This window comes from Rousettus aegyptiacus, unplaced genomic scaffold, assembly GCF_014176215.1.
Source record: "Rousettus aegyptiacus isolate mRouAeg1 unplaced genomic scaffold, mRouAeg1.p scaffold_m13_p_18, whole genome shotgun sequence".
NCBI lineage: Eukaryota > Metazoa > Chordata > Mammalia > Chiroptera > Pteropodidae > Rousettus > Rousettus aegyptiacus.
In genome coordinates, this window is record NW_023416293.1 from 4,378,313 (window position 1) to 4,401,991 (window position 23,679).

A 23,679-nucleotide genomic window follows, 5' to 3' on the forward strand; every position below is an offset into this window, starting at 1 on the left:
CTTTGTGGTTGAATATGTGTTATTAATACTTTTCCAAGATGGTTCAATATGTCTTATCACTTTTCCAAGGGAAAAAAAAAAAGCCTCCACAGCAAACGTTCTTTGGTTAATTTGGAGAATAATATTTGAGGTGCATGTGTTTTAATTACATCAATTATAGTGATTACTTATGAGAAGACAATGAATCTCAGAGTTAGTAGCTATGATTTTTAATTGCACCTATTGCATGAACTCATCCAGTTCTTGAGTTCTGTATTTCCTTGTCTCTACTTGTAACATGCCAACAAGGATATTTGACTGGCAAGCGTGTTTTCTCTCCAGTGCTTGGAGATCCTTGAATAAAATACTCTCTGTGATGGTAAGCTGTAATTAGGTATGTGGGTGGAAATTAGCGTTCTTCAAGTACACCATGTTTAAGCAGAGGCACTGTGCTTTTTAGTACTTGAGGCCACTCTGTTCCTGAGCCATAGCTGCAGGTCACTGCTTCTATAGGACTGTTGGTTTGAGGCTGCAGGTTCCAAAAAGATGTAATAACTTGGTATTGAGTCTAAAACCAGGAAGCTTTTTATAGTTAAAACTGGGCCACACAGTTCTATTATAGACAAGTCAGGCATTGACCAAGTCTGACTATAACTTGCTCACTTTTCTTTTGGAAGTAGAAATGATCTCAACTGCCATAACTATAATTTGAATTGTACCTCCATCTTAAAATAAGGCACTCAAACTTTTGCCTAGATTTCTTGGAGTCATGGTAAGGCCTCCATTTTGGGTTTGATCCTCAAGTAATAAGAATCGAGCAGCAAACAGACCTCTCCCATTCTAGTCATCTTTTTATTGAAAATACTGTTTCTTCCTCGGGACTACAAGAGGACTGCAATTTGTCCAGTTTAAATTTTTATTCGATTGGCTTTCGGATACCAAAAAACTCCCACAACTATACATTCTAGCTTTCTAGACTATAACCGCCCCCCCTTTGGGCCCCCTCCCCCCGCCCCCCGCCGTCCCGTCTCTTTCGGCTTTAAAAGAGTTCACTTCGCAAGCATTTTACATCTACCTTTTCAAAAAGGTGATTCTAACACAGAATGTGAATGACGGAAAATATAAAACGGTCGCTGGTTCTCATCCCCCATCCCCCACGCCGGGCTGGAATTCCCTTTTTGCTAATGACGAGAGAAAGAGGTTTCACTGGCTGCCGCTGCTCATGGTGCGGAGCGCGTCTCCCGGCGACTGCGTTTCCCCGAGAGTTGGCTGCGTTCGTTTGGGGATGAAGTCATCCCTATACATAGTGTGCATATCAGCTCGTTAAATCGGTACGGCACGCAGGGATTCCTCGGGAAGAAAAGCAGCGAACAATGATGACCATATTTTACATTTATATGCCCTCCCCCCTCGCCCCCAACTCCCACCCCGGAAGAATGGCTGGCAGCAGCGGCGGGGCTGGGCGCGATCGCCCACCGCCTCGCCGGTCGGGGTCCTGAGACCGCAACGGGGCGAGCTGAGGACAAGCCCCGCGCGAGTGCCCCCGGCCGCGAGCAGACCGGAGTCCCCGGCCCGGCCCGGCGCCCAGTCACGCACCCCGCTCGCTGCTTCCCGGCTCCCCACGCCGGTGCCCAGAGGTCCCGCGCCCGGGGGGTCCCGGCGCCTCGGTCTCCGTACCCCGGCCGCAGGGGGGGCCCCGGAGCAGCCCCAGCCTCGGGGGATCGCGAGGCGGCCGGGAGGGGCCGGACGGCCAAGGACAACCCGGGACGAGGAACCCTCGGTGGAGGCGGGGGGGGGGGTGACAGACGCAATCCCGGGGGGCCGAGGGGGCGGGGTGGGGAAGCAACAAAGAGCCTCCGCCGCCCCGCCCGCTCCCCGCAGTCCGGCGGGGGCCCGCGCGGCGGGCGGGGCGGGGGGAGCGCCGGGCCCCCCGCCCCCGCCCCCGCGCCCCGGGGAGGGCGGGGAGGAGGGCGGCGCCTGCGTGTTCCTCCGCCGCGCGCCCCGCCTCCCCGCGGGCTCCCGGCGGCGGCGCTCCTCACTCTCCTGCCGCGGCGCTCCTCACTCTCCTGCCGCGGCTGCCGCAGCTGCCGGTTGCACACGGCCTGGGCGGCGGGCGCGGGCCTGGGCAGCGGCGGCCGGGCGCGCGGGCCGCGGCGGGCACCCCTGGGAGCGCGGCCGGCGGAGCTCGCGGCGGCGGCGGCGGCGGCGGCGGAGGCGGCGGAGGGCGGCCGCGGCGGCCGCGGGACGCGCTCGGCCTCGCCGCCCCCTCCCACCCTCTCGGCGCCCTCTCCCCTCGCTCTCCCGGCCGGCGCCGCGGCTTTGTGCGCGGAGATGGTGTAGCGCCCCGGCCGCCCCAACGAGCCGCCGGCCGCTTGCCTCGCGTCGCCCAGCCGCGTCCCCGCCCCTGGAGGACGGACCCCCCTGGGCTCGGCGCCTCCCGCGTCTGCCGGCTGCCGGGGAAGCCTCGGCGCCGCCGGCACCATGAGGTGAGGGGCGCGCGGGGCGCGCGGGGCGGGGGCCGGGCCGGCCATTGTGCCGCGGGAGCCGCGACCCCGCCGTCCGCGGACCCCGCCTTCCCTTCCCTTCCCAGCCCGGCGCGGCCCGCGGGTCTCCCGTCTCCTCCTCCCCCTCCCCCTTTGTCCCTTCTCATTTCTTTTTCGATCTTGTAAGCTCCCGAATACCTTTTATTGGGGCGAGGGCGTCTCATTCGACGGTCTCCCTTTTTTTTTTTTTTTTTTCCCCCTCAAATGCTCGTCTTTCGCCCAGGATTTCCCTTCCTAAATTTAATTTGCGCCTGGCTCCCTCCCCCCCAGCCTTTGCCTGCCAAACCCGGGAGATGGGGAGGGGTTCGGGAGTCGCGGAGTGCGTGTTGCTCGGAAACAGGTATTTACCCGTATATATGTAAAAACCTCGGACACTTTTATTACAGAACTCTAGTGTTTAATTAAAAAAGGAGGAAAAGTTGGAAAGATCGGAAATCTCTGCGGGTAATAAAGTGCTCTCGTAGTGGTGGGTGAAGGAGGAGCTGTGAAAGGTGAAATTTCCCCATGGAGGGGCAAGGATTTATTAGATTTATGTGGGGGGGACAGCGAAAGACTGGGGTAACTAACTTGTTCGGGGTGCGTAAACGGGGGAGGGGAGGGATTCGTTTGCAAAACCCCTTTCTCTCCTTCCTCTGTAGCAGCCCGTGTTGCATTGCAGCAGCCGCCTTCCCCCTGTGCTCTGTAATCAATACAACAGAAGCTAAATTATTTTTTCAGCCCCAGAGAAGAATTGAACGTACTGTTGTAATCTGTTTTTTTTTTTTAATTGCTACGATGAAACATATGGTGTGACATTTTTCTTTTCTGTTTCTCCAATTGTGTAAGAGAATAAACCATGGTGTGGTGTGTCATTCATTGGAGATTTTTTTTTTTTCCCCCTAGCCTTTCCTAAGCCTGTTTTGTGTCCATAACCTTCTCTCTCGGTTTGGTGCAAGACTTCGTGAGAAAGGGGACTTGGTAGACTGAAGGCTGATCTATTCTGCGTTATCATCCTTACGAGCCTTCCTTTTGGGTTAAACAATTGTGGATAAAGTAAATTACTTCATTTCTGTGTCCTGGAAGAGATAGTCTTACAGTTCATTTGGATTTGAATCTCCTTTGTGTTAAAGATTAATGGCCAACCGTTGCCAAGACCTTTATGATGTGATACAATGAGATTTGAATGATATAATCTACAAATTCCTTTGCTTTGGCAAGAAAATGTCATGTCATTGGAATTCTTTCTCAATTTAAGTAGTTTCTACTTTAAACTTTAGTTTTCTTTCTTTTTTCCCTATCGCAGTTGAACACTTGCCCATTTTTTATGCCTTTTTTTTGTGTGCGTGATATAACTGTTGTACTTCAGTTCACTGTGAATTTGAATTAATGTTTTTCTCTGGTTCCAAGTTACAGACCTTTACTGTGATGGCCTTAAAAATGGTTTAACACTGTATCTGTTTAACGCTGTCTGTAAGTGACCCCTTTTCCTTCATGATTTCACACGAGTTATGTTCAAATGTAATGAATCAGTTTAAGATATGATGGCATGCAAACCAAAAAACAATCTTTGTAAGAGTGACTTGAAAAAAAGTTGAGCCGTGGGGTGAGCTTTTTTTTTTTTAATTAAGTTACTGATGTCCTTGTAAATTCAGGAACTATAATCAAATATATGTAATGTAATGTTATATCTTGTAATACTATATATTATTGATTTCTCCCTTAAAGATTTAATACTGTAGGGGTCTTACAGACCAGAAATGATCATTTTTTCCCCCCAGACTTTGGGTAAACTTAACACAGAGCAATATAAAACAGTGAAACGGAAATTTTTAAATAAAATGATCATAGTTTTCTGATTCAGAGGTTGTGAACCAATAAAAAAAAAGTTAACATTTTGGATATTCAGTGAAGTTTGATCACTCATGTATCATTGTCAGTCTGTCACAGGTAAATGATGTCTTCACTTAAAAGTTCCTTTTCTAATGAAAAGTAATTTGTACTTTTAAAAGCCCTTTTCCTGCTGTTACTTATTAAATGTAGAGAGGGGGGAATCACATGATGCTTTCCAGTAGGATAAATAGAGAATGTGGTACACAGGTCTGAAAAGTTTGCTCAGGCAGTCTACAGTAATTCTTTGTAGGCTAATTTTGAATAATTTAAGAGCAGAAAGGAGGATCAGCTTTTCACTTTGGAAGGCATTGGATTATTTGGTAGGTGGTTTGTGCATCTCGTGTATACACATTTCCTGAGATACCTGTAAAAATAGGATGTCTGATTTGGGGGGTAAAAAGTTCTTGTGCCAGTTGCAAAAAGCTTTGGAATATTTTGGTGCTTAAGATAGGGCTTTTCAGGTTATATTAATATTTGACTTAGTCTCAATGATGCTTTCAAGCACTGTAGGACAAAAATGTTATACTATTAAGTCAAGTCTATTTTAGTTTTATTTTAAGGAGCTGTTCTGATGTTTTAAAGGCCATCCAGAAATAGGAATGCCTGGGTAGGAATTTCCACTTAAATTGGTCAGAATTCTGAAGAGAGGATATGATAAATATGTTGCTGTTTAAGAATTTGTGGTAAGATATCTCAGATGACTTTAATTTTAGGAATAGCATGCCTACTGTGTTAGAATGTAATAATCCCTTTATAAAGAGAACTGAGTAATACTTTACATTCCTGAAACAATCTTAAAGGCATTCTACATGCGTTAAAAGCCGTATATAGAATTACTTTATTTAAAGTAATACTTAATACTTTATTTAAAGATGAGAATTTAAAAAATGAGGTCTCTTTCTTATATAAGACAGTGAGAGAGTTGAGACCCCTGCAAACTGATACTTTTACTGTAACATCCAACTTTTTGGTTCTATTTTTATTTTTCATTTTTGTAATGTTTCAGAAGTATAAGATAGTTCGTGACTGAGGTATGTGTATATATATGTAATGTTAATATAGTGTATGCCTTTTAAATGATTACTTTTTTTATTAAGTGGTTAGTTATTCAAGGTTTTTTTTTTGTTTGTTTGTTTGTTTTTAATATAAGGAGGAGCTTGTCTGATCTAAAATAGTTGCATGTAGCCTAGTGGCTAAGAAGAGTTCAGAAGATTTTGAATTGACTTTCTTGGGTCCATATTAGATAGTTCAGACCTCCACTCACTACTCTGACTTTCTCATGTAAAAAAGTGTAGTAGAATTGTGAGGATTCATCCAAGACACTTACTGGTTGGATGACCTTGAGCTAATCACATTATTTCACTGATTCATATTTCAAAATAGGTAAAAATGGGGATAATTCTTTACTGGGTAGTGAGGGTCAGATAATAATAGAAGGGAAAATGCTTTGTATATTTCTAAGCATTATATAATTATGTTACTTCTCTTGTTTTGATGCCTAATTATATAAAACTGAGTAGTTTACTTCACCTTTCTGGGCCTTGTCTAGTTCAAGGATGGCGAGTAGGTTACATTTTGTTTCCCTTTTCTGGTTGGTAGTGGCTGTCCTGTTGATGGACAGATACATTTCTGGGCTTGGTGGGAAAGAGTGCCATGATTAGTAGTGTTTAACTGACACATGGGTCCCAGAGAGTGACAGTGGAGAGTGTTTCCTGGAATGCTACTTATTTACCCATCCGTGGTCTAGTCCAGCCTTCTCATTTTATAGGTGAGGAAATTGAACATTACTGTTTCCTTCCTTGTGTATATTTAGGACCTTTGAAATGCTTCTCGTGATTTTGTTACCTTTATTTATGGTAGTGATAAACGTAATTTACACTTTAGAGTGTGGTACAGTCAAGGCTCAGAAGATCCAGGTTTTATATGCTGACTTTCGTTAATTGAGCAAACTGGTAAAAATGGGGATAATTCTGTTATTTCACAGGATGGTTGTGTTAAGTGAGATATCCATGAAAGAATACAAATAGTAGTCTCTCTGTTCCCGTGTTTTCTTTTATACTTGTAGCTGTTGGATGTGTGACTTTCCCACAAGGTTTATTTTAGGGGCAGGAGCCAAGTTTGTATTTTTTAAAAGAATATCATTGCCTTGTATGTAGGCATTGTTTTGCATCGTAGGTGTTTATTAAATGAATGAGTATTGAGTGAATGTGGATTAATGGAGACAATTTAGTGAGGTTTATACATTATTCAAGGTTTAGGATACCTTCCTTGTTAGTCCAGTTGGAATAAACAAAATAACTAGGCAGGTCCCATTTGGCTGGTGTAGAAAAAATTACATACTGGACTGATATTTTTGGTCGCATATTCTACACACAGCTTAAAGTTGGAGTGATTGTATAAGTTGTAGAACACCCAGTCTTTATCGTAAGTATAAGGATTCCGAAAAATGCAATTTCAATTTTTATGTGCTTGCAGGGAGGAAAAGGATACTTAAACTCTTCCTATGCCAGCTTAAAGTTGCCCCCCCTCCCCCACTTTACCCTTTCCTTTCTTTGAAATTGATGGATGGAATTGAGTGGAAGTAAAAGTCAAAAGAATCTGTGCTGAGGGGAATTTGGGGGGAGGGGTACTGTCCTAAATTAGGGCTTACGTAGTTTTCTGGAATACAGAGCAAGAAAGGAATTCCTTGCCAGACCTTCTGGGAAGAAGTAGTCTCTGAGTTATCTACCTCCCAGCTATTCCCGTGTGTTCCTATGCATACTGCATATTTTTGGCTGTAGTATTTTTTACATTTGTTTTTATAATTGCCTGGGTCTGTCTGTCCTTCTTTCTTTGCAAGCTCTTTGAGGGCAGGGACTGCAATTTTATATTCATGGTACCAGCAGAGTATTTGGAAAGTAGTGGGTGCTCATATAATTTTCGACTTTGACTGGAGTGTTCTTTTTTAGACTCTGCTAACAATAGCACCCACCGTTTTTGGAGCACCTGTAAGGTTCTGGAAGCTGCATTATGTATGGTGGGGTGTAACATAGTATTTGGCCTATAGTAAATGTGAATAAAGTTATCTAATTCAAACAAACAAACAAACAAAAACCAGCATCCTGACCACAGGAATAGGTGTAGAATTTGTTTCTAACTCAAACACAAAGCTCAGATGTGACCAAAGAGAGTCACATTCAGGTTTGTGTGACTCCAAATTCCTTTGAAGGTTACCATGTTTCCTTGACTCTGTCATTAAACCCGGAATTAATAGAAGGGCCATTCAGTGTTTTAGTCTCTTTGATCATGGGACTTGTGAATATATTCGAGCGGTAAGTATATACGTACCTATTGCTTTAGCTTATTTCTACTCCATTTAATTCCTGCTTTGTTTTGAGTCTTATCAGTGCTTAAAATGCCAATACTTTCCCCCCGTTTTTTGCTGCTGTAAGTAAAGCTGCTATAAATGTTTAAAAGTATTGGATAGTGTGTGATATTTATAAAGGAAGATGTGTTAGTCAGCTCTGGGCGCCATAACAAAATACCATAGATCGGGTGGCTTAAACCACAGAAATATACTTTCTTAAAGTTTGGGAGGCTCGCAGTCTGAGGTCAGGGTGCCAGTGTGGTTCAGGTCCGGCGCTCTTTACTGACTTGCAGACTGCCATCTTCCTGGCTTCCTCCTTGTGTCTGCTAGTGGCAGAGAGGGACAGACAAACATTTCTCTTCCTCTTCTTACAGGGTCACCAGTCCTATCAGATTAGCATCCCTCTTTATGACTTCCTTTAACCTTAATTGCCTCCTATAAGCCCTATCTCCAAATGAAATCACATTGGGGGGGGAATAGGCTTCAACGTGAATTTGGGGGGAGGGGTACAATTCTGTCCTTAGCGTAAGATATCCAGATTTTTTTTTTTTTTTTTAGTGCATACAACTTTGATAGAAGAAGCTAATCTGTGTGATGCTTAGGTGACATAGGTCTTATTTTAAGGAATTACATATAGAGATCATTACAAAAGAAAAATGAGGTGGATTTATGCAGGAGACCTCATATTTCAACCCGATGAATTCTGTTTTGACATTAACTGATTTTTCTAATTAACTGAATTTCTTCTGTAAAATGTTGATAATTTTTGCACTACAGAGTCGTTAGGAAGGTTATATCAGAAATGGTACCAAAGCCTGGTATAACACTTGGCACACAAGATGGGCTTGATGAGAGTCAATCACCTCACTGCTACAAAGTTCGACATCTCTTAAGTTTATGTCAAGAATGTGAACAACCATGGAAAATGGTGTAGCTGCTTTAGAAAATAGTTCGGCAGCTCCTCAGAGAGTCAAATACAGAGTTCTGATATGACCCAGCAGTTCCACTAATAGATATAGACCCAGGAGAAATGAAATCATAGGTCCATGTCAAAACTTGTTCCCACATGTTTGTAAGCAGCATTATCCGTAATAGCGAAAAAGTGGAAACCACCCGAATGTCCATCCACTGGTCCATGGAGCTTCTCTCCATACATCGGAATGAGGGTGGACCGTCAGAAGGAATGAAGCACTGATACATGCCCCAACACGCTGGAAACAGGCTGAGTGGAGGAAGTCAGACACACAGGGCCGCATGTCGTGTGATCCCATAGGCGCGTCCGTGGGGACAGAAGGGAGGTGAGCGGTCGCCAGGGCCCGGGGAGAGTACCGGAGCGATGCGAAGGGCATGTTTTGACGGCGGATGCGTGTGGGGGTTCTTTCTGGGGTGATGAAAGTGTTCAGACATTGAACAGGAATGATGGTTGCACAACCTTAGGACTATACTAAAAACTACTGAACTTTATACTTTCGACCGGTGAATTTTATGGAACGTGAATTCTATCTCAGCTCCCACTCCACTATCCTCGGATTATGATTTTCACTCATTCACTAGAATGTCTAGTATCAGAAGGAGGAGGTCTCATTTACTTTGTATCGTTTCCGACATTTTTATTACTTTGGATGAGTATTTTAAATGGGCATCTTCACGTTTCCTAAGGAGGAGAGACTGAAGATGGAACCGCCTGGCTTTTCTCTGCCGGGAGCCGGGCGGGCGGGAGCCGGGCGGGCGGGAAGAGGGGGCATCACTGCTGCCTTTGAGAGGCCCAGGTGCATTTTGGAGCTCTGCGTTCATGCTAAGGTAGCGGCCATCCCTCCGGTAGTCTGTGACAAGTAAGGATGACAAGGTCGCCGATGAAGTCAGTGAGGCAATTCCAGCAGATCCTTCAGAAAACCGTTTAATCTGGGTGCTGATTTTTCTTGGGTCTCTTTACAATAATGTTAAATACCAAAGCAGGTTTTATCCTTGGGGAACGAAGTACCCCGGATGACAGTTTTAAATGAGTAACTTTCCCAAGTGGTAACAGCCTTCTAGAACATTTGGTCTTGGCAGCCAGTCCATCTTATGCGACGAAGTCACAATGGCGACCTTTCATGGTGTCTCCCAGGTCTGCAGTCTCCTGTCTTTTTTGGTATCTGCGTTACATGTGTCAGCTTGGTAGGGGCAAAGCTTTAGAAAGAGCCTCGGAATATAAGTGAAATAAAACGAATGGCTCTTTAGGTCAAATCTCAAGGGAGTCCAAATTGCTCGTTTTATAGTTCGGTGAAGGGGTCTTTCTGTGAAGGTTTTGTAATGATTAAATATTGGTTTTATTTGAGTGTTTACTTTGTTCTGCCATTCGAGATGTCCCCTTCTTCTCCTCTCCCAGATTCCCATCTCATACGAGACTAGTCTTACAAGCAAAATTGTGACTGTTCAATTTTTAACAATTTAAGATTTATAGGTTTTCATTTAAAACTTAGAATTGTTTTTCTTTGTAGTATTTTTAATTGATTTGCATTATTTTAAGAAAATGAACCAATTGCTATTGTCCAATCGTCTGATCAGTCTTTTAAATTTTTTAATTACTTTTTTCTTTCATTGTAAAGCAGGAAAGGTTTTGCATAGGTTTTAGAAAGTACGGAAAGTATAACGATGGCAATAACGCAGTTCCAAACCATCTAGAATTTTGATATTTTGGTGTATAACTTCTTGACTTTTTGTAATACATACATGCAGCCATAAATGTTGTGTGTATGAGTATGTTTTAAATAAAAGTGAGATGATACTATGCAAAGATGGAATTATACTGTGTTACATATTTGGTAACTGGCCCCTTTCTACCTAATTCTTGTCACTCAGTGCAGGTCTGCATATTTTTAAGTGACTGCATAGTATTTTCACTATGGTTTGGATGACCTTAATCTTACTCTCTTGGGGATGGACTTTTAGATATTTTTCCTTCATTTTTGTTACAAAAAACACTGCCGTGAACATCTTCGGATATATGTCTTTGTGCACATATATGATATTTCATATTTGCACATAATGCTTATATTTTAGGATCAGTTCCTGGAAGTAAAACCAATTAGTATTTATTTTCCTTCTCTTAACTTTTCTCTGTCAGTACGCCCTGTCCAGCCGACCTCCATTTGCTTCCTCCCATCTCATGGCCACCACGCAAGTCCAGGCCACTGTTACTCTGACCTTCTCCTCATTTCCATTAGTGTCTGCCATTTTTATGCGTCAGTTAATGATCTATAAGCGGAAATCAGATACCATTAGTCCCTTGCTAAATCCTTCAGTGGCATCTTAGTGCTCTTAGAAGAAAACCCAAATTGATAATAAAACCCAAATTATTAAGGTCCTGCCTGGTTTGGCTCTATTCCTAGTTCTTGGTATGCAGTAGTTTTTGAGTGAATAATGAAATGAAATTACCTGACCAAAGGGAATTTTATCAGATAGGCAAAAGGTGTTATCTCATTTTAATTTGTAGTTTTTGATTACGAAGAGTGGAACATTTCTGCACATGTTTATCGGATATCTCTGTTTTATGTGAATCACCTGTTCATGTGCTTTGTTTATTTTCCCAACGGGTTGTTAAGTTCTTCTTATAATGGTGTATAAAATATTTACTCAGTAACCCTTTACGGCGTAGACGTATTGTGTCAGTCATCTAATGTGGTTTACCAACCACCTCAAAACCTAGTGAAACGTGTATGAGTCGGTCAGGCCGTTCTGGTCTCACCTGGACTCACGTGGTTTTATTCCTTGGCTGGGTTCATGCGCTTTGTCTGTGTCTCAGTGACAGCAGCCTACCATGAGATCAGCCCTGCTGCCTCAGGCTGTTATCAGCCCCCTGCCTGAGCCCTGTCCTTTCACGTTGGGACGTCTTGGCCCAAGCAAGTCACACGGTCGAGCCCGGATCAGTGTGGGGGGAGACGACGCAGGATATATCAAGAGGTGTGATTCACTGGGGCGTGATGTAAACTTACCACATGTCTCTTCTAAATTTGCCACTCGGTTTTTGTTTGTTTTGGTGTAGAAGTTGTAAAATTTCCTGTCACATTGGTCCGTCCACCTTCTGCCCTTTAGTGTCATGCTTTTCCAGCCTAAAATATACATGCTTACATTTTCTTCTATTATATTTATGGTTTCGTTTATATTTAAATTTAAACCACTTGAAATTTATTTTGTTGTAAGAGATGGGAGGTTGGTATCTAACCGAATATCCAATGATCATTTATCAGCATCATTTATTTGTTCAACAGTCCATCTTTTACCATTGATTTGAAATGTTAGTCATCGTATACTGAATTCCTATAAATACCTAGTTCTGTTGTTGGAATCATTAATAATCTGTTGAAATCTGTGCTAGTACCTCACTATTTTAATTACTCTAACTTTATAATAATTTTTTAACATCTAGTAAGGGAAGTTACTGTTGGTTTTATTTTTCAAAACTTTATTTGCTATTTCATTTAACAAATTCTTTAAGATTAGAGTCATTGTATCAACTACAGATATAAAAAAGAAAAATGACACCTCCGAACCTTTTGGAGTGTTTTTTAGAATTGTGTTAAACTAACGGATTAATATGAGTGGAGAAAAAATTGACCCTTTAGTAAACCGAGTTTTCCATTTCTTTCTGTCCATATATTCAGATAATTTCCTCTTTAGTAAAGTGCAGTAACACATTGGTTTCTAGTTTAATAGGTTCGATGTTGTACTTTTAAATACAGACTTAGAAATTAAACTTCTAGCTCATTTTACTGTAAGCACATCTGTTCTCACTTTGTATTAATTTTACTTAAAATGTATTGCTATGTTTTTTAAAAAGTTTTCCTTTGCTAATTCATTCCAGTGTTGGCATGATATTCCTCAGTGTTCTTAGATTTTGAAATATAATAGCTAATAGCTGTGGAGTACTTCACTGCCTGAAATACTTCACATATTAACCATTTAATACCCCTCTAACAGCTTGTAAAGTAGGAACTGTTGTCATCCTTATTTTATGTAGGTGGAAACTGAGTCACAGAGGGTTGAGTGACGTGCCCCAGGGTCACCAGCTAGTGAGCAGTGGAACTGGGATCCCCTCCCAGGCAGTCTGGTTCTTGAGCCCAAGCTTTTAACCAGCACTCTCTCGGGCCTCTCCATGATGGATAACTTCTGAACGTGTATTTGAATACGTTCGAATTTTCTAAAGGTTGATGTATGAGCAAATAATTTATTTTCCTTTGTAATTTCATCATGTAATGGTTCTTTATTTTCTGAAAATATTTAGTACAAGAGCAAAGCCGTGTAGAATGCATTGACCTAGAAGAGGAGCAATATTTCAGAGATAGCAGGGGGAGGGAGAGAAGGCTGCATTTGGGTTTAATCTTGACAAATGAAACAAAATTAATGAACACATTCATGTTATTATTGCAACTATGTGTTAAATTCTTAGAATGGAAAAAAAATGAACCAAGTATTGGGTGTGTTTCTGCATAATTTTTTTTTAAAAAATTGCAAGATGGCACGAAGCTATGTCTTTCATGTCATGACGGTCTTTCCCAGGATGATCCTGAAGAAAGTCTCTTTCGCCGAAACGTTCAGGGCTTTGTGAGGACGGCGCAGGAGCTTTACTTAGATGTTCAGATTATTTTCTTTTGAGCCTTCTCCAAGTCTTAGCTGATCGTGTTCTGTTTTCAGCTGCAACTAACAGAAATAAAGTGCTCGAACATTAAGAAAATTTACTGTCATAGCGCTGGAAGTCGCGAGGAGGCGTGGGCTCCTGCACTCGTGGCTCACCGATGGCTTCTGCCATCTTTGGTGTGCACTGGTCTCCGTGCTGGTAGCACGTGGGCCGTGGGATTTCCAGGCTTTACTCGCAGACCCAGTAATGCCTTGAGGAAGAAGGACCATCCATCTCTTCGTGCGCTCCTTTCCTTATCACATGTAATGTACATACATACAGCTAGAGGCATGATTCATAAGTGTACATGCAGCTTGAGGACTTTTTACTATATGTACACACCTGTGTAGCCACCAGCCAGGTCAGGGCACACAGCATACTTATTACCCCATTACGTTCCCTCCCGGTCAGTGCCCCTTTAAAACTTTCATTTCTATCAGCGGCTTTGCCAGTGGGTGGAAATAGTTTCAGTGACTTCATAAAGGCCCGGAATGTTTACACGCTCACTTCGCGGATGCTTTGTGCCGTGTTGCTGTGTAGTTGGAGTAGCTGCCAGTCGTTGAGAGACTGGCGGGGCGAAGGCGAAATGGACTGACAGGCCAATGTGCCCTTGGGATGGATGTTTGGTATGGACCGATTTATAAATGGTTAATTTGGCTGTGTTGGTGTTAGGATTGCTCTTGCTTTCCTGGGCACTCTGGCAATTTATGGGAGTCAGGCAGTGAATCATATTAAGACCCTTGGACCCATTTGGTCCTCTGTTACATTTTTACAGATCTGTTTTGGATTCTTTAGAGAATTATTGCTTTGGTCTATTACCTCATCGACTCTTTTATCTATGGAACAGTCAGATCTTTCTGAAATTCAGATTTGATCAGCTCAGTTTCATGTCTAAAACATTTCAGCGGCTTCCCATTTCTTTAAAAATTAAGACCAAACTTCTTATCATGGCCTACTTCTGGCATGATTCTTTTTGTTCTATGATTCCAAAGTTAATAAAATGGCCCAATAAGGTAAATCTTTAAAACCGCTTATTAAAATGTAAAGACATGCGTAGACGTGACCCATTCCTTTACAGTTTAGTAGGGGAGGGAGCATTAATCAATTTTCACGAGCTGTGAAGAGCTGTACCATGGTATCATGAGGGTGGAGACTGTTTCATCTATTTTTATTGGACTCCTTGCTAAATAATGTCTCTTGCAAATAGTACTTTAAAAATTTCTCTAGTATCTGTGCTTATTAAGTATGGTGGGTTGCCAATGTTATTTTGTATTGCTTTAGAAAAGGATTTTGTTCCGTTCATCTGTTATTTTGTGCAAATCATCTAAGGGAAATCCCTCATAATATCTTTTTCTGTTACTGTGGATATGGAAGTTTTTCAAGGTGTTTTTGATTTTGGGTGGAGATGGTCAAGTATAATAGCCGCCTCATTGGTTTCAAAGTCGTTTTGCTATTTATTGGCCGTGAGTTCTTGGCTGTCCCAAATCTCAATTGCTTTCTCTGCAAAATGGGATTAATGATCCATTGGCTTGTTTTACAGTTTGCCATGATGCATGTAGAGGGTTTATGGATTTGGTGTGTTCCATTTATTATTTTCGTTGTGTTGCACCATAACTTTTTTAAAAAAAATGAAATTCAAGCTCCTGGATGTTCTTTTTTCTTGAACTTGTAACATGAAAGACTTTTTTTCTGTTTTTAGACATTCTAAAAGAATAATATATATAGGAATAAATTTAACCAGGGAGGCGAGACTTGTACACTGAAAATTATAAAATATTGCTGAAAGAAATTAAAGAAGACCTAAATAAATAAAAAGACCTTCGTAGTCATGGATTGGAAGTCTTGATATTGTTGAGATGATAGAACTACCCAAGTGATGTGTAGAATCAGTATAATCTCTGTCAAAATCCCAATCACTTTTTTTCAGAAATAGAAACAACAATTCTAAAATTCATACGGAATTTCAAGGGACCTCGAATAGCCATAACAATCTTGAAAAAGAGCAAAGTTGGAAGACTCACATTTACTGATTGCAAAACTTACTACAAAGCTACAGTAATCAAGAGTGTGATTATAGCATATACCATAGACCATTGGGACGGAATAGAGACCCAGAGTAAACTGTCACATAGTCACTTGACTTTTTGCAAGGATGCCAGGACCATTCAACGGGGAAAGGATAATCTTTTCAACAAACAGTATTGGGAATGCTGGATATTCCTAGTTCTTTTGAAAGAGAGTTTTCAGTAGTGATTTTTCCCCCCTATGATGTGAATGCTTACCTCTAAATCAGGGTTTCTTAACCTTGGCACTTGATGTGTGGGGCCAGATAATTCTGTGTTGCGGGGACTGTCCTGTTCATTGTAGGTTGTTTATGCCCTGGCCTCCACTCATTAGATGCTAGTAGCTCATTCCTAATGGTGACAACCAGATGTCTTTAGACATTGCCGCATGTTGCATGGGAAAAATCACCCGAGTTGAGAACGGCTGTAAATTCTGTAATGTCAGGAATTACTGTATAATTTTTATAAGTTTAAAAGTATGTTTTAAATAATTTAAATAAGTTTTAAATAATTTAACATACTTAAAACATTTAAATGTTTTTTAAATGAAAAAAAGGGACACTTGTGTGGTTTCCTACTTTGATTACAAAAGATTTATATCTGTTTGGTTACAATTTCTAAACAGTTTTTCAGAAGAGAAAATCTGTCCTGAAATCAGTGGATGTAAGCCCATTAATAAATTAGGAACTACCTAAAGATGGAAAATGTCAGCTTTTGAATCTTAACATAAGTGAAATGGGGAAAAAAAAAACACTCTCAAAGAAATTGTACTTCATCGTTAGTTCAATTCAAACATTTAAAATAAATTGAACACATTGTCTTTAAAGATATTTTCATGAATAACTTTTTTGTTTCAAAGACCTGATAAATTTTCCTCACTGATCCAGAGGGTCCAGGACCCGAAGATCCAACACACGCCTGGCTCAGGGCACAGTCCTGGCTGTCACCTCTGAGGCTAACCTCTCGGTAACCTTTGCTCACACTGAGTAAGTACCAAGTGGGCTAGCCTATTACATTTGACAACTTTTAATTTTATTTATGCAAAAGAAGTAGATACTTGGTAAATAATAGCTCTTGTGGATCACTTAAAGACAGGCCAGGCAACTTGCTTAGTGCTCCACATGAGTCATTTCATTTAATGGATGAGAGTAAGGACGAGATTGGTGTCATTGTTGTCATTTTATAGTGGAGGAAACCAAGGCCTAGAATGCTTAAGATGACTTGGCCAAAGTCACACACGGTTGGTCAGTGACAGCTGAAGTTCCAGTCCAGTTCTGCAGGATTCCAAAGACCTGGCTCTTAATACTTTATATGCATCTAATTGTCTTACTTTTCAGTGCTGCTTCTCAAATTTCATTTTCCATCCTTCAGATCACATCCCGTTGCATCTCAGTTCTCATCTTGGAGTTTGTGCAGAAAGTGATGGGAAATGGGATTGGGCTGGACTGGGTGAGGCTTGGAATGACAGGCAAAGGAATGGACCTTTGTAAGGTGCTGCATACTTCCATACCTCGCTCTTGAATCCTTCTAGCTGCCCTGCAGGGTGGGTCTGAGCCTTTTTAATGCCCTTGCTGGAGAGTACGTGGCTAGTGAGTGAGGGAACCTGGACCTGAATCCAGTATTGTCTCCCTTGCATACCTGTCTGCACTTTATTCTGCATCTTCAAAATGAATTGAACTTTTCCCATAGATTAATGACTTCCAATTTGTGGGCTCCAGGGCTAGCTGTGGGATTATTTTAAAGAGCACTTGAACTTCTGTGTTCACCAAGCGTTGTCTGTAATCCACAGATGCTGACCTTAACATGCATTATATTTCAAGTATGTGCAGATGCTGTTATAATGTACTGATTAATTTAAAGCTAGTAAACTCAAAAGTACTTTTAAATCACATTTTTTTCAGACAACATATAATAAAAGTAGAATGAGGGAATTTAAAGGACCTTCTCATCTTCAAAAAGGTTGAGAACCACTGTTGTAAATTTATCTTTTTTAGTATATTTCTTAGGTGGGGCTTGGTAACCGTTTAACTTTCTCAGGAGAGAGGGGGAATCCCAAAACAATGAAAGTTTTTAAAACCATGGCAAGAATCACTGCAACTTTTACTTTTTGTTCTTTAGATGAAGTAGATTTCTGTTAAAAAAGTTTTACAAAATGTTATGAGTTACCTATGTGGGCAATCCATAAAAATAATTCAAAATAATTTTTAGTAGGAGAAAATTTTGTTAGGAAATTATAACCCTTGCTTATAAATTATGATCTTTAGAAAACAACCCAGAAGGATCAAATTACTTCATTTGAAATTATGAAACAAAAGATGTGTGGGTATGCTATTGTGTAGGATTTAGAAAAAACAACTCTTGCAGATGATGCTTTTAGAAGAAATGTGTCCAGAATTGAGTAGCAGTTTTTTTTTTTGCTAGTACCCAGAGAAACATCAAGCGTGAAGGCCTAATGGATAGATTCAGATTGTAAATAGGCTGGAATTTGGGCTGCGATTTTATAGTTTTAGAATTTATGTCTTTAGGCTTCTGATGTTGGGAGTAGTCTGCACAAATTTGTTTTTGCGTACTTTCTCAACCTTGATGGGGTTAATTGTGGCCTGGCAAATCAAGAAAAGGAGTTTTGTGCTGTTTCAGACTGCAGAATCTTGTTGCTATGCAACAAACATTGTCAGTTAGTACAGGGTGTAGTAAATTGGTATTCTGTCCTTTTTCACCGCATGCTCATTTTGTAATCTGAAAAAAGTGGTTTTGAGCTATTTTGCAAGGTTTTATTTTAAAACAGGCATTTAAAGATTTTTGTTGCTTTTTTTAATTGGTCTGCGAAGACTTTCTTATGTAGCAAGTATAATAAAATGCTTGTATTCAAAGAAAGGGTTTTATAGATCTGTTTCTAAGTTGTTTCAGGTTAGAGCACTAATTTTGTTTTATTGTAAGAGGTGGTACTCCCAACTTCCAGTGAGTAAATTTTTTCTTGAAGATTCAAGTTAAATAATTCGAACATCAGAGTTTTACCATAGCAAAACATATTATTTAGAAATTTATTTCGAAAATTACAGACCCAGTATCCCTTAATCGATGAAGATTATTTTTATAGGAATCCAAAACTTTTATAGAATCTCAGGTAAAATCTGATAGTTTATTTTCATCCTGGAAAAATTAAAATGTTTTAATAACAAACACGGGTGATGGTATGTAATAGATTTCTTTTCCAGAAAATTGTGTTAAACAATACCTAACATAAAATTTACCATTTTAGCAGTTTTTAAGTGTCCACTTCTGTGGCATTAAGTACATTCGCATTGTTGTGCAACTCTCATCTCTGTCCAGAAATGAATAAAGAGTCTTTTGCATTCATTGAGTCACTTAGACCAGGCTGTCTTCTCAATGCTTCAGGTAAATTAGCTCATTTAACTTTTATAAGAACCTTATAAGGCAAGAACTTCCTGTTATGTTCCAGACGAGAAGACTGAGGCAGGAGAGGAACGCACTACACGTGTAAGTGGAGCCAGAACTCAAACCCCCAGCAGCCTGGCTCTTCCCTGGCTCAGCCTCTGTGTTACATCGTTACCACAGCATAGGTTCATTTCTTTTTCGTTTAGTGGTAGGGGCCATGATTTAAAAAAAAAAAATTTTTTTTGTAGCTTTTTGAAGTAAAGTTAATATACTTCAACAGCACGTTAAACTTTTAATGAATTTAGTTTGGCCACAAATCCTTGTACTATTTTAGACATGTTCTTCTATAACTTTAAAAGGATGCAGTTTGTATTATTTTACATTATGGTTAATTGCATGGGAATTGATACACATTATGGTTAATCACATAAAAAGGATTCGATTCCCTTTTTTGGTTTGTTTCTGGGCCGTTTTCCATGCTGGCGTTTCCAGTGGAGTGTACAGAGAATACAAATTATTTTCTGATAGTTTAATACAGATATATAGCAAGGTACATTGTTATTAGAGAATTCTAATGGGTTGCCATCGAAAGGCTAAAGCCAACTGGCATTGGAACATCTGCTTAATATTTTCTAAATTTATGCTCTTTTTCGCGGATAATCTGGAGTTAATTGTAGTTTTGGCAATCTAGAATAAAGAGAAATAGGCGAGAATGAAAGGGGAAAATACCAGTGCAGGGTGTCATTTGAACTTGCAGTTGATGGCTTTTTGTCAACTCTGCTTTCCTTTTGCTGGGTGCTGTGTGTCTGTTCCCATTTTTAACTAAAGGACCTAACTTTTCCCTTCATCCTCCTGCCCCTTAATGTGCTGGGGCCTCTCCGGCCTTGAGAATCCCGGACCCTGATCCCCCCTGAATTTACCTGTTCCCAGCCTGCTCAGCCAGACTAACGTTATCATCAGTTGGCTTTTCATTTGTCTTCACAGTTGCAGTATCTTCTCAAAAAAAAAAAAAAAAAAAAAAGTCCTTTTGTTTTTGTGCATTTATATACATGTTTGATTATACCGTGCACATTTTTTTTTTTTGCTTCGTTCACTTAATGTCTTTTGCATTTTCTATGCTTTTAAAAACTGCTCAGAATTTTATTAGTTGCAATATTTCACTGTAATTTACCTATTTCCTTTTAAATGGCTATTTACATGGTTTAAAGTGATTTTGTATAATGAGTAATGCTTTCATGAACCCAAAGGGTTTTTTTTTTTTCCTCCTAATTGCAGACTAATTCCTTAAGATAGATTTCCAGAAATAGTATTAGATCTCTGAAGAAATAGAAACAGCTTTAGAAGCTCTTGAATCATATTGCCAACTGCTTTCCAAAAGTGTCGCACCAGTTTCCATGCCAGCCAGCACACACACGGAGTGTCCATTCCTCCACAGCCAGCAGCGGCAGAGAATGTTTCGATGTCCATCTTTCAGTCTAAGGAGCATTGGCTTATGGCTCTGCTGGACTTTTATACCGAGTGATGCCTAGAATTGTCATCGTGGTTGGGGCCAGGTTTGAGAGAAGGGGAGTCTGTCTGCTAGTTTCTGCTCCTTACACTGCTTAAGTTCTGTTTCGATGCAGTCCCTGCCCAGGTAACGTTTCGTTTAATGCTATTTAACATCTTTCGGATGCGCAAAATGACTGACCTTTTTCTGCTCTTCGGTACTCTTAATTAATTTGATGAGTTGGGTGGTATGGGACAAAGTAATGTGTGTTTCAGATGACGTCTTCGAAAGCTGGGGCAGGATAGGCTTGGCTCCTTCATTCACCCTGCCAGTGGGCTCTGTGTGCTGGGCGGAGCGTTTGACATCAGCTTCGGTCACCACCTTGTCCAGTGGGTGCTCCTCAGATGTGCCCTCGGTCACTGTAACTTCTGCAGCTAGAAAACCATGAGCAACTCAGGAGATAAAATGGCTTTTCCCTGGGAACTGGTCATAGAATTCAAAATAGTAAGTACTGATGGAACGTTCTCTCCCTGAGTAATGACAGGCCCGGGGAGAGCGTTCCTGAAAGCTGATAAAGTGACATCCTTCTGGCCGCCTCTGGCATCCAGCACAGTTGATCATCCTGGCCTTGAACCACTGCGACTTAGGCAGTATTAAGCTCTCTTGATTCTTTGCTCATCTCATGGTCTGGTCCTCTCCTCCGCACCCCCACGTGGCTCCCAATCTCGTGCAGTCCCTCGGCTTCCCTCACTGTGCTGTGGATGCCCAGGTATAAATAAATTTCTGGCTACCTTTCTCTTGTGAGCTCCAGATAATAAATAAGCTGACAGGTTAACTCATTTCGTATAACTAAATCAGGCACCTTAAATATCGTGTTTCCAAACCAGAGCATGTGATATGTTGATAGAAACTTATACTTACTGATAAATAGGTATTTCAGTGACAATTTTCATTCATTTTTTTAACCATAAAAATAACATAAGGGACTAAATTATAAATAATATCAATGTAAGACTTGTAATATTAAACAAATATCTTACTCTCATTTTGTAAGCTTTAGACCCCATAATTTTTCTTCTAATAGGCTGGAAAAAAGTTCACCTATTTTCTTCTGTATGACTGAGCATAAAAATTCTTGTTAAAGGATTTTCCTTGTATGAGTTTTATACACTACATACTTAAACCATTGAATACCATTCCTTTCTCTCTGTAGTATTTCCTATGTCAGCAGACAAACAATAATTTAAACTATTGCATGGCGGTACAACTTTCTGCTCAGCTGTTCAATTTTGTCAGTATCATTGCCTTCATACAGCATCATATGCATTTATTCATCATTGTGTTTTTGCCGTTATAAAAATAAGGGGAAAGTAGGAGAAATGAAGTGTGTTAGTAACAGTCGAGATAGATGTGAAAGTCACTAGGTTTTCCGAAAGTGGTAATTCTTCAGTCTCAGTGGGACCGGACCCTATCTGTACTTAAGCAGTTGTCTGTGTATCAGTCGAGATAATTTTATTGACACCGACATAATCTCAGGGTGGCTTAAGGACGACTCCGGCGTAGTTTATAGAATCCCTGGCTCCTCCGATCTCAGGGACAAGAACAGAGCTAGCGATTTTGGTTGGCTAGGAGTTTCTCTCTTATCTTTGCTTGGCTCTTTTCTTAGTCACTGCTGGTTGTCTCCGCGTGGTTTCTCAGATCCCCATTCTTCTAGCATTTGTAAATTGAAGTCAAAGAATGTTTCCTGTAATCTTCAGGTAGAAAAATCCTGGATTAAGATGGAGGGCAAAGCCTGCTCGGGTCATTGTTCTTCCTTCTCCAGTGGGGGATGGGGTACTGTGCTGAGCACCAATGGGAATGAACACTTTTTTTTTTTTTTTTTTTTAAGTGAGAGAAGGAATGCCGGCTGCAGATGGTCCTTGTGATAGTCACCTCTGAAGAACAGTAGCAAAATTATGTATATAACAAACCCAGGAAACGTCTAAAAAGGTGAAGCTTATGGTGGGAGAAAGCAAAGATGAACATTTTAGTGATCTGTGAGGTTTACGGGGTTATGGAGCTGTAACACTCCTTTCCTTTACAATAATGGGCTGGAGTTCAGTTTTATCCTGAGAAAATTTTTAAAGAAAATTGGTAAGACAGCATCTCATTTCTTGTAAAGTCTGAGCAATTAAAAAAAAAAAAATCACTTGACTAAATATTGCTTTAGGTAATCCAAGAAAACTAGAATTTGAGGTGAGATTAAGAAAATTGACTTCCTCTGTATTTTGCATGTTAATGCTTGCTTGTACTTTGGTTTTTAACAGTCAGGATTCATCCCCTAACTAGGGATTTTGTATCTTTTCGACCCTTGGAATGGAAGCTCATTTTTAAATTAAGGACACTCTGCTTTCCAGGAGGGGTCCTGGCTGGGCGTTGGGTGCTGAGACTCCTTGTCTGGGGGTCCCACACTGCTGGCCACAGTGCCGCGCTGTCACGTGCAGACTAGGGGAGAGCCATTTGCACCCCGCCAGGTCAGGGGACGTGTTCCTTAGCTTTCCCGCATGTTAAGTGGTGCAGTGATGTACAGACCAGGTAAGACCTGGCCTGGGAGGAACAGACCCTCTGACCAGTGTCATAGATATCGGGATCCTGGGCATCCTCACTTTGGGAGCCCTTAATCCTGGCTGCGTCATGCCCTGCAGTTGACATGTTGAGGAAATGTCTTGGGACCTGTTGAGAAAGACAGGTCCTTTCATGGTTTAGGGAAGATTGTCTAACTTGCACGGAATTGTGACACATTTAACATCTAAAATTTCTGTATTTTCTGAGAGATTTATTAATGGAAGTATCATTGTGCTTTGGATTTCCAGGTGAAATGGGTTTGTGATTGCTGATGAAAAGACTTCTTAGTTATTTCCTTTCTTCTTTTCTCAGTCACTAGGTTAACATGGGTGTTTTTTTTCTTTTGTTTTGTTTTTTAGAATAGCTAACCAACACAAAAACGGTAACCCCTACTCTCAGGGCCTTTGGGGAATTATTTTCCTAATGTTAAGCAAAACAGAGAAAAATGGGGAAAAATAGTTTAGAAAACAAATGAAAGGGACTAACTTGGCTAATTATAGATAAAATACAAAAAAAAAATATAGGGCAACAGAATGTAGAAGCTAAACACAAGAAGCATCTCAAAAAACAAATAGAAAAACATTCTGTTTTATCTTGTTCCTTTCTCTAAGCCTGTTTTTTTCAGAGATCTCTTAAATCCATGGTAAGAACTCCAGTGTCTTGAAAATTCTTGGCTGCTTTTCTTCGGGGTTTTAGTATAATCCAGAATCTTTTTTTTTTTTTTGCAGGCTTCTGCA

At 40.8% G+C, this 23,679-nt stretch overlaps 1 protein-coding gene across 3 annotated transcripts in view; it reads left to right on the forward strand.

The window, feature by feature from the left end:
- The first annotated feature begins 2,214 nt into the window (after positions 1-2,214).
- ENAH (ENAH actin regulator) overlaps positions 2,215-23,679 on the forward strand; it is a 107,807-nt gene continuing 86,342 nt past the window's right edge. Inside the window, exon 1 of one of the 3 annotated variants that reach the window (XM_036235393.1) lies at positions 2,215-2,465. Coding sequence is in view for 2 of the 3 variants with exons in the window: in XM_036235394.1 (XP_036091287.1) it covers positions 2,816-2,862 (47 nt within the window). In the remaining variant the exon portion in view is untranslated. Of the gene's footprint in view, positions 2,466-2,755; positions 2,863-23,679 lie in introns of those variants that run through there. The other 2 variants (XM_036235395.1, XM_036235394.1) reach the window with 2 other exon arrangements.